This window comes from Hyla sarda, chromosome 3 (assembly GCF_029499605.1).
Source record: "Hyla sarda isolate aHylSar1 chromosome 3, aHylSar1.hap1, whole genome shotgun sequence".
NCBI lineage: Eukaryota > Metazoa > Chordata > Amphibia > Anura > Hylidae > Hyla > Hyla sarda.
The window spans coordinates 240244462-240256652 of NC_079191.1; the positions used below are offsets into that span (position 1 = coordinate 240244462).

At 40.4% G+C, this 12191-nt stretch overlaps 1 protein-coding gene across 7 annotated transcripts in view; it reads right to left on the minus strand.

Moving 5' to 3' along the window:
- CDK19 (cyclin dependent kinase 19) overlaps window positions 1-12191 on the minus strand; it is a 438492-nt gene that overhangs the window by 293949 nt on the left and 132352 nt on the right. For all 7 annotated transcript variants that reach the window (XM_056566332.1, XM_056566331.1, XM_056566326.1 and 4 more), the window contains one exon: window positions 2372-2482. In XM_056566332.1, the coding sequence (XP_056422307.1) occupies window positions 2372-2482 (111 nt within the window). The remainder of the gene's footprint in view (window positions 1-2371; window positions 2483-12191) is intronic.

Consider the following 12191-nt stretch of genomic DNA (forward strand, 5'->3'; position numbering starts at 1 on the left):
TGACCACTAAAATCACCCCCATATAGTGATAGGATAATACTCATATACGGATACTGAATAAAGTTGCTGTACACAGACAAATATCCCACATGCAGATCTCATTAGTGTTTCTCAAGCAGGGTGCCTCCAGCTGTTGCAAAACTACAAGTCCCAGCATGCCCGAACAGAGAATTGTAGTTTTGCAACAGCTTGAGGCACCCTGGTTGGCAGACACTGTTTACCAACCAGGGTGATAAAATAGCACATTTTATCTTGTATCTTTGACGGAACCAGTGATGGAGGCATTTGATGCAAGTGTGAACACAGCCTTGCAATTATGGTACCATGGATGTTCAAAAAAACAATTACATGCTTTCTCAAAGACACACACATCCATGTGTATGTATGTATATATACACAAGATACACACACACACACACCTATACACAAGATACACACACACACACCTATACACAAGATACACACACACACACCTATACACAAGATACACACACACACACCTATACACAAGATACACACACACACACCTATACACAAGATACACACACACACACCTATACACAAGATACACACACACACACACCTATACACAAGATACACACACACACACACCTATACACAAGATACACACACACACACACCTATACACAAGATACACACACACACACACACCTATACACAAGATACACACACACACACACCTATACACAAGATACACACACACACACCTATACACAAGATACACACACACACACCTATACACAAGATACACACACACACACCTATACACAAGATACACACACACACACCTATACACAAGATACACACACACACACCTATACACAAGATACACACACACACACACCTATACACAAGATACACACACACACACACCTATACACAAGATACACACACACACACACACCTATACACAAGATACACACACACACACACCTATACACAAGATACACACACACACCTATACACAAGATACACACACACACACCTATACACAAGATACACACACACACACCTATACACAAGATACACACACACACACACACACACCTATACACAAGATACACACACACACACACACCTATACACAAGATACACACACACACACACACCTATACACAAGATACACACACACACACCTACACACAAGATACACACACACACACACCTACCCACAAGATACACACACACACACCTATACACAAGATACACACACACACACCTATACACAAGATACACACACACCTATACACAAGATACACACACACACCTATACACAAGATACACACACACACCTATACACAAGATACACACACACACACACCTATACACAAGATACACACACACACACCTATACACAAGATACACACACACACACCTATACACAAGATACACACACACACACCTATACACAAGATACACACACACACACCTATACACAAGATACACACACACACACCTATACACAAGATACACACACACACACCTATACACAAGATACACACACACACACACACACACCTATACACAAGATACACACACACACACACCTATACACAAGATACACACACACACACACCTATACACAAGATACACACACACACACACACCTATACACAAGATACACACACACACACCTATACACAAGATACACACACACACCTATACACAAGATACACACACACACCTATACACAAGATACACACACACACCTATACACAAGATACACACACACACACCTATACACAAGATACACACACACCTAAACACAAGATACACACACACCTATACACAAGACACACACACACCTATACACAAGAAACACACACCCCTCTACACATATATACATACACTAGCTATACTAACTTTCTGTGACACAGACAGGATCCTCACTTGGCTTCTCCCATCCCTGGACGTCAGTGCTGGAGGTCAGGACCTCTGTTGCTGAGTCATGTGGAGGAGGGGGCACAGACAGCTCTGCAGGCAGTCCCCTACACTTTGTATGCAATGACTAACATAGTCTTACTCTGAGGACGTCTTCTGCCCCAGTTGTTCCTCCTCATCACTGCTGCTGCAGCTCTTCAGGGCTCCATCTGTGCACTGTAGTAAAGTGCAGCCTCTGCACTCACTAGTATGAAAGGGCGGCGGGCCCCCTCACATGCAGGGCCCCTGTGCAGCTGAACCGGCTGCACAGGTGATATGTCCACCGCTGATTAATACTATTTCTATGGGATGTATAAACCAAAGTGCACTAGTCTTTATAGGATGCACCATGATGAGATTTGCAGGCTACATAGGGACATACATTAAGTTTTGAAAACCATGAAAGTGAAATGAAAAAATGCAAACTTACCCACAGATCATGTTCTGCATAATCAAACAGCAGCCACACTTTTCTATCACTGTGAGACAGGAATACTTTCTGTAAAGCAATCACATTTGGATGCTTCAATTCACGCAACAGCTAAATGAAGAAAAAGAAAACAGGATTATCAGAGGTGAGAAGGTATGAACAACTATTATAAAAGGCATAAAGAGGTTATAAATATATTTAAAAACAGTATTGCACATAGCTAAAAGTAAGTAAACATCAGAAACATATTATATTGGACACTTGTATGTATATTCTATGGGGTGGATTTATCAAAATATGTGCAGAAGAAAAGTTGACCAGTTGCCCATAGCAACCAATTAGATTACTTTTTTTTTTTTTTAAAGAGACACTGTCATCATGAAAAACTGTGTATATTTTGTAGTACTACTGATAAGATGACTTTTTTAAATATATATTTATTTCAAAAAATAAAAATTTTACTAAAAAAAAATAAAATTTTAAAATAGCCGCCACTAGGTGTCATCTGTCTTTATGCAGACAGACTACTCTGTATTTTGCAGCATACTGAATACCGGCCGTAAAGTGTGTTGGTATCCAGTATAGGAGATCACCATTGCACCACTGCAGCTGTTCCTAAACTACAACTCCTATGATGGGAGTTGTGGTTTTGCAACATCTGGGGGTACAATCTTTGTAAAACTCAGTTTTAGAGCTCTGTATTCTCCAGCTGTGTGCCTTCGGCTCTTGCAAAACTACAGATAAAGGATGTGTGGGCATGCTGGGAGTTGTAGTTTTGTAAGAGCTAAAGGCAACACAGCTTTAACACAGTGCTTTACAAACACTGCAGCTCCAGCTGTTGCAAAACTACAACTCCCAGCATGCTTAACAGCCATAGCTTTCTCTGACTCCTGAATGACAAAAAGCTGATCAGACATTCAGGAGTCTGTAAAAGCTGAATGACACACATAGTGACAGCTATGTTGATTAGTATCCAGCTTTACTAGGAACAGACAGAAAATGTATGCATAAAAACTACTGTGCAGTGATTTGCAGACTGTCAGGCTGCCCCCAGACTCAGAGCAGATGAGTCATCCACAGTGAGGGAGAAAGACGGACACACCCCCTCCACAAGGCAAGAACACAAAGCAAGCAAGCAACATATAAATGATATTTGTACATAATCAGAATTAGGTACTGAGTAAAAGATCAGCTTTTTTTGGCACTATGACAGGTACATATACATTTTTAAAAAGGCCTCTAAAAAATAAAAGAAGCAATCTTTATTTGTTACCTAGGAGCGACTGGTCAACTTTTCCTCAGCACAGCAAGTTTTGATAAATCTCACCCTATATTTTCTTTGCAAGTGGACGACTTGAGGTAGAAACTGCATTTCACTATAAGTATACAGTATACATCCTATTTTTAGATGATATTTTGGGGCTTCAGAATCAATTACAGTTATGGTCTCAACATAGTTGACTGCAGCGTCTAAAGTGCGGGGGGTTAACTGTGTCGGTTAGCTCAGGGCAGCTGATCGGGACATCCACTGCAAAATCGTCGGTCCCGATCAACTGAGAGGATGACAGGAGGGCCCTTACCTGCTTACCGTCCGATCGGTGCTCTGAGGCTCTGGCCAGCTATGGCAGACTAGAGCTGCAGAGCAATGATAACACTGATCAATGCTATGCTATGGCAAAGCATTGAACAGTGTATGCAATCAAACGCTTGCATGTTATAGCCCCCTATCGGGTTTAAAAAAACAAAAAAGTAAAAAAAAAAAGTTTTCAGTGAATTAACCGCTTCCCTAATAAAACATTAAATCACCCCCCTTTTTCCTGTTTTTGGAATAAAATAATGTAATGTAATGTAATAAAAATGGTACTGACAAAAACTACAGATCACGGCACAAAAAAAAGCCCCCATATAGCCCTGTATTTGGAAAAATGTAAAATGTATAGGGGTCAGAAGATGACAATTTTAAGCATACTAATTTTGGTGTATGTAGTTTAAATTTTTTAGAAGCAAAATAAAATAAAACCTACATAAATTGGTTATCTTTGTAACCGTATGGACCTATAGAATAAATGTAAAGGTGTCATTTATTTATTTATTTATTTTTTACAGAAAACGGCACTGCATAGAAAAGGAAGCCCCCAAAAGATCCAAATTGGCGGGGTTTTTTTTCAATTTCATCCCTCAAATATATATTTTTTGGTTTTGCTGTAAATTTTGTTATGAAATTATTGATATCATTACAAAGTACAATTGGTGACACAAAAAAAAACAGCCCTTATGTCGGTCTGTAGGTGCAAAGAAAAGCATTATGATTTTTAGAAGGGAAGGAGGAAAAAATGAAGGTGAAAAAACAAAAATTGGCCTGATCCTTAAAGGGGATAAGACGTCTGATCACGGGGGTCCTGCCGCTGCCGTAGTGTCCGGAACACAGAAGCTTAGAGCTTAGAGTTTGTGACATCACGTCCAACCATTCATGTCTATGGAAGGGGCATGATGGCTAGTATGTAGCCAGCACCCCTTCTCCCATAGACATGAATGGAGGGGGCGTGGCAGCTGTAGAGTTTGCTCCATGCATCGGATGACTGGGGTGCTGCAGCGGAAATCGCGGGGGTTCCCAGCAGTGGGACCCCCGTGATTAGACATCATATCCCCTATCCTGTTGAATAGGGGATAAAATGTTTTACGGTGGAGTACCCCTTTAAGATCAAAATGGGTCCTTATAGGGGTATTCCACTGGAAAATATATATATATATTTTTTTTTTTATTAACTGGTGCCAGAAAGTTAAACAGATTTGTAAATTACATCTATTAAAAAATCTTAATCATTCCTGTGGATCATACAGCAGCTGATAAGTACTGGGAGGATTAAATCATTTACAAATCTGTTTAACTTTCCGGCACCAGTTGATTTAAAAAAAAAATGTTTTCCAGTAGAGTACCCCTTTAAAGGGGCTACAATTGCTCTATTAAAAGCTCTTAAAATTATTCTAACTTGTTTTTATTGTCCATCTAAAGGGCTGTTTGAGAGCTTGTTTTTTGCACCATGATCTGTAGTTTTTTGTTGGTATCATTTTGGTTCAGATGGGATTTTTTTTTAGCTCTTTCTATTATTTATTCTCTGATAGATGCATTTTTTGGGTCTATGTAATTCACTGTACAGGATCAAGAATGTTATAATTTTAATAGGATAGACAATTCTTCAAGCAGTGATACCAAATAGGTTTGTTTTTTTATTTTTACAATTTTAAGTCCCCAATCATTAGATGTATACTATAAAGTGATCAATATACTGTTATAATGATCATTGCTATGTTATTGCATAGCATGGATGAGTAAGATTGGTGCCTTTTAGTAGAATCTGCCTGAGGAAAACTCCAGATTGCCGAGTGGTAGACATGGTGGCCTAGTAAAAGACTTTGGTTGCCACTGAAACTGGCAACTGTCATTAAATCTGTTATATGCTACGACTGCTATCGATCTTTAGGGGTTAAATGACCGCCATCAGCGTGACCGATATCGGTCATAGACTGTGTGCCAACTGATAATAGCAGTCTTCACTCAACATCTACAAAGCAATCAATGCAAGAACATAAATGTATGGAGAGGTTTGTGTCGCCAAGGAGGTAAAGCGGACCTGTCTGCTGCTAAATAAGGGTGTAAATAAGTACATAGTAAGATCAGGCTAGTCAGTGCTGATATAGAAACCTTTTCGCTGTTATGCAAATGAAGCTCAAAAGCCCACATGGTGTTACCCACCACAACAAGAGCCCAGGTAAGTCCAACGACCCATGTCCTCTTTATCTAATGGCTGGCAGTCAAATGGGGTTGGCATATGCAAGCTGGTAGTGGGTGGTGATAAAGAGGACAAGGGTTGGACTTTGTTGTGTGATTATTTACACCTGTTGTGCAATTATTTACATGTTTTCTGCAGATAGGTCTGATTAAAAAAATGTTCATAGTTGAAACTATGCATAGTTGAAACTAGCTATGCCTTTACCTAGAGCAAGAATTCAGATTATTGCCTCAGCCCTACCCTGATAAAGTCTAAGTGGCTTTTTGGCATCCATATAGAAACCAGGGTGTATGTCTCACTAGCTACAGCTGTTTCATGTTAGGAACATCATGTATGTGTACAATGGCCTTTAAAGGGGTATTTCGCCCTTATACATCTTATCCCCTAAGATAAGATGTCTGATTGCAGGGGTCCCGCCACTGGGACCCCTGGCATGCTGTGCCAGGCACTGTCTCCGAGATGTGATGTCACGGGCACGCCCTTCGTGATGTCATACCACGCTCTCTCCCATAGACCTGAATGGAGGGGCGTGGCACGGCGTGACAAGGGGGTGTGGGCCGTCTCAGAGGCAGCGCTCGACACAAAATGCCGGGGGCTGCAGCAAGATCAGTGGGACCCCTGCGATGAAACATCTTATCTCCTATCATTTGGACAGGGGATAAGATGTATAAAGCCAGAATACCCCATTTAGGCTGGGTTCATACATGGTGGTTCTGTCAGTATTTTTTTGCTAAAACCACAAGTGTGCCCAAATTAATGAATAAGATGCAAAGTTTCTCATAGTAGTTTTCTTTGCATTGGTTTCACTATTGGTTTTGGCTCAAAATAATTAGCAAATACTGCCTTAAATACTCCACCTGAACCCAGTCTTAAAGAGGTTATCCAGTATCTAAAATGTATCCCCTATCCCAGCAGTCGGACTACCTGCAATCTGACACTTATCCTCTATCCTGCAGATCTCCAGTACAGCGTCTTGATCTCCTCATCTCTTCATAAAACCATAATACATTTCTCAAGGAAAAAAATTATGATTATGACATTTTATGCAATCTTGCTTTTCTCTATGTTAGGCTCTACTGACAGCAAGTTCAGAAAATACATTTCAGTATGCACCAGAAGATACTTCAGAGCCATACATTAAACAGGCCTGTAGGCCCCTATATACCTTATTTTGTCCTATATAGTGGGCCTCAAAAAGCAAGAGCAGTCTACATGGAAGCCTATGGGTGTCCTATGTCATTGTAAATACACAATTGCTTATGTCAGGATTTTAGGCTTGGTAGATATGCCAAAACATCTCCCTGGCATATATCCTGTTTCATTTTCCAGTTCTGTTATGATGGTATTATAATGATGGTAAGTGTCTTTACATGTCATAAATCTGTGCTTTTTTGGCTATGCTATATTATACCAAGTGACTAGTGACTTTTATTTCATTGAGTAAAATGGATCAAAGCAGCTTTTTTGCTGTTTACAATTCTCAAATAGCCTCAAACAGAGGCATCAAAGAACAGCAGCATGATATAATCGGATTCACTATTCATCTTTTCAGAGACGTCTTCCCCTTTTCATGTAATAATAATAGAAATTATTATTGTGTCACAGTACTCATTATCATTTTAAGACATCACATTACACCTGGATATATACTATGATTTAGATAAGGTTGAAGAGAGACTGTTTAATCACATGATCGCATATGTATTAGTTCAGGGTGAAACACCAGTCATTATCCATTTACTATTTATGTAAACACTAATCACATCAAAAAGATAAATTCTCTGTTAATCTGTTTCTACACTAGCTAAAAAAACATGCTATTTTCAGTGGATTTTTTAAAGCAGCTTTGCTGAACATAGCTGGCAATGCTTCATATGTTCTTAGATTATATAACTGAACATCTGGGCATCTGAAAGCAACAATAAAGTGAGTGCATGCAGTATTGTAATTAGGGCGGCTTAGTAAATGTCATGTATGTTATCCTAATAAAAAGAAAGTTCAGTAACTGCAAACACATTGCACTAATGATGCTGCACTGATCCTGACTTATGGCCTTTACAATAGCTTCAAGAATAGAATAAGAAGACGAAGAAAACAGCATTCATATTTACCAAAATTGCAATTTGGCAATGGACACACAAACTAAAAGATTTCTGATGTGTCATAAATAAGAAAATAGGTCCCCCAGCACACAGGGGCAAATAAGACATCACACTTTATTTCTTCCTAAAAACATGGTGGGACATTTTCTTAGGTGATTCATTACCTATACCATGTCGATAAAAATAGTGCCCGCCATATAGATAGAAGATTTTGGGATGCTTGCGCGCCAACACATTCTACCAGTTTCATATATAGCATCTCTCATACTAGTTGGAAAAGTGTGTCCCTAGCAGAGGGCTTAACTACTTGGACAAGAGAAGTCCTCATTTGACGGAGTATTTTCTCTTTATGGCCCACAATATAATTATGAAATGATGGTTAAAGTGTACCTGTCATCAACAAAACATTTTATATAACGTAGATAATACCATTATATGTATATATGTAATATACATTGGTTAAAAAATATGTATATTTTTTGTCCCTGCAGCTATTGCGTGTGTCTCTATGATGAGTCCAAATACAGGAAGTGAGGGTGGACAAGCAGGGCTCTGTGCAGTGAGGACAAGCAGGGCTCTGTGACTTGCTACACGTTCACACATGAGGATGATTGGCAAGCCAGGAGCCTGCACAGAGCCCTGTTTGTCCTCTCCTCACTTCCTGTATCTGTACTCCTCACAGGCAAGAGCTGCAAGGACAGCACTTTTTCACCCATAAATATGTACAGATGTGTACATTGACTTACGTATATAATAGTAAAAAAACAAATGTAAAAGGTGAAAAAAATTTGAAAACAAATATAAAAAAATAATAAAATAAATTATATATCTATATTAGATTATTATATATAAGGATATCACCCCGGGGTTAGCTCTGGGATCGTCCTTGACACAGCCACAGAGGTTTCTACTTCATTCAACAGGCAAACAACAGATCTTTATGCAAGTCTTGCTCCTTTCCAGCTTTATTAGACAGGTTGCAGGCTAAATAAAAACATAAAACACAGGAACAAACAAAACCCTAGACCGTCTAGTCACTAAATAAACAATTCAGCGTGCCCTGACCATCAACTGGTGGGCTTTTCCCGGCCAGTTAAACTTATGCCTCCTGCAACCTACTACTCACTGTTCACACACAGCATATGCAACCTCTTGCTGTGTGTGCTAAGACTCCTTGTCTTGTCCACTTCACTTTTGGGGCCACTCACAGCTCGGGCTGTGTGTTTCTCACCAGGACCCCTGCCTCCCCTCTACAGCCACCTTGCTGTCTTCTGGGGAGAGCACCAACTATTCTGTCTAACTTTAAACACACTTCCACTTTCTGCTACCTCATCCATTAGGTCACAAGCGGAGGTTTCTCCAGGGTTAGCTAGGGAAATACACCCTTCCCTTGCCACAGTGCCACATATCCCCCCCCCCCCCCCCTGCTCAGACCACCGGGAAGGAGGACTTGTATTAAAAAGGCAGAGTCCAACTGCCTTTCCTTTTCCTTGATCAAGTTTGTCCAGCAGGTTTTGCAGCACTTGGCTTCTTCAGCAGATTTTATATGCATCACTTCAATGGCGCACCCTTCTTTCATTCGCACTTTCACCAGCCACCAAGCACAAGACTTTTGGTCACCTTTGACAAATTTCTTGTAAAAGGAACTATTCATGTCACACCTTTCCAAGCCAGGTTCTTCACTTTGGTCTGTGCAGTGCTCTGGACACTAGGTGCGGACAAGGCAGATGCTCTAGGCCTTTGTCTTCTTCTGTCACTGGTACGGCAATCACCCAAACTTTTGCTGGTGGCCAACCAAGCCTGTGTCTCCCATTCGCTGGACTTCTGCAGTTATTTCTGGTTTAGCTTCTGCCTCAGAAAACTTCAGCATTTTCACCATCCAATGTCTAAATCTCTGCAGCTTCAGAGGACCTTTCATAGGGTTTCACCTCAGTGACAGCTTTAGAGGACTTCTCATATGGCTTCCTCTCATGGTCTTCAGACTCTACCGTTTCTTGAGTCCATTCCTCCTTGTGACTCACGGTACCATAGGGAGTAGAAATACAGACATTAACAGTTTTACAACCCCAAATAACTGCCTGTATAGACACTATGACAGGGTCCGGCTTCACCAGACTTATTATACCCCAAGGCTCTAGCAAAGCAATTATCTTTTTACCATCTACCACCAGCTCACACAGGTTTTCTTTTGTCTCATCGGAGTTGGCCGCAGTACACTTTACTTCAGAACACATAGGCATGAATTTTTGACAAAAAGCACACTGCATAGGTTCAAAATTTACAGGACAGTTCACACAGTCAAGTAGTGACACACTATTACACCCACTATTACCTCAGGAACCTTTGTGTGCGATTTCTCTGGCACACTCTCTCCATTCCACAACTGCCAAAAATATAGGAAGTCTCTGCCCAGTATAAACTCTATCTCAAGCTCGACACACACCTCCATAACATGGCTCACTGTCCCATAACATGTTTCAAAGTCAATTCAGATTCTGGTCGAATCTTCACAAAAGGTATTATGTCCGGCATGACTCTGGATACAGCCTGTCGACAGTCCGGTTCCACGTACAGTGGGATACCACCACCAGTAACTCACGTCCATCTTTTCTGGCCTCCAGACAAGAGGATAATCAGATGCGAAGACGTCCTCTTTCTGAGCTGCAGCCAATTTCACCATAGCATCCATCTTGGCGACAACCGGCTGCTGTCCACATCGGTCGACCCATATTTGCAAAACAAATAATCCCACACGGCTTACTGCAGGTGGCCCGTCCACCAGTCTCCATAGCTGAGAGAGCGATCACTCCCTTGATGCGATCTGTTACCCCTAGCAACGCTTCCACCACAGGCTCAGTCCTGCTCTTGTACTCTACAACTGGGATTGTCTGACTTGCAACATGCAGGGTGGGTTGCTCCTATCAACAACTTTACTGCAACTCGACCGGTGGTTGCTCTTAGCAACGTGCTGCCTGCATCCTACACCAATTGTAAGGATTTCACCCTTGGGATAGCTCTGGGATCATCCTTGACACAGCCACAAGACATGTTCCTACTTCATTCAACAGGCAAACAACAGATCTTTATGTAAGTCTGGCTCCTTGCCAGCTTTATTAGACAGTTTGCAGGCCATATAAAAACATAACACAGGAACAAACAAAACCCTAGACCGTCTAGTCACTAACTAAACAATCCAGCGTGCCCTGACTATCAACTGGTGGGCTTTTCCCAGGCCAGTTAAACTTATGCCTCCTGCAACCTTCTACTCACTGTTCACACACAGCGTTTGCAACCTCTTGTTGGACTCAGCCCATTTTGGCCTTAAAGACTCAGACAATTTTATTTTTACGTTTTAGTTTTTTCCTCCTCGCCTTCAAAAAATCATAACTCTATAATAATTTTATATTTTCATCCACAGACTAGTATGAGGGCTTGTTTTTTGCACGACCAGTTGTCCATTGTAATGCCATCACTCACTTTACCATAAAATGTATGGCGCAACCCAAAAATATACTATTTGTGTGGGGAAATGAAAAAGAAAATCACAATTTTGCTAATTTTTGAAGGCTTTGTTTTCACGCCGTACAATTTACGGTAAAAATGACATGTGTTCTTTATTCTTTGGGTCAATACGATTAAAATGATACCAATGATAACATACTTTTCTATTACTGTTGCGCTTAAAAAATAGTTGCAAACTGTTTAACCAAATTAGTACGTTTAAAATCCGCCTATTTTGAAGACCCATAACTTTTTCATTTTCCCGTATAAGCGGGGGTATGAGAGATCATTTGCGCCGTGATCTTTACTTTTTATTGATATCATATTTGCTTATATAAAACTTTTAATACATTTTTTATTAATTATTTTTGGAATAAAATGTAAAAAAAAAAAAAAATTGCTGCTTTTTTTTATAACATTCACACC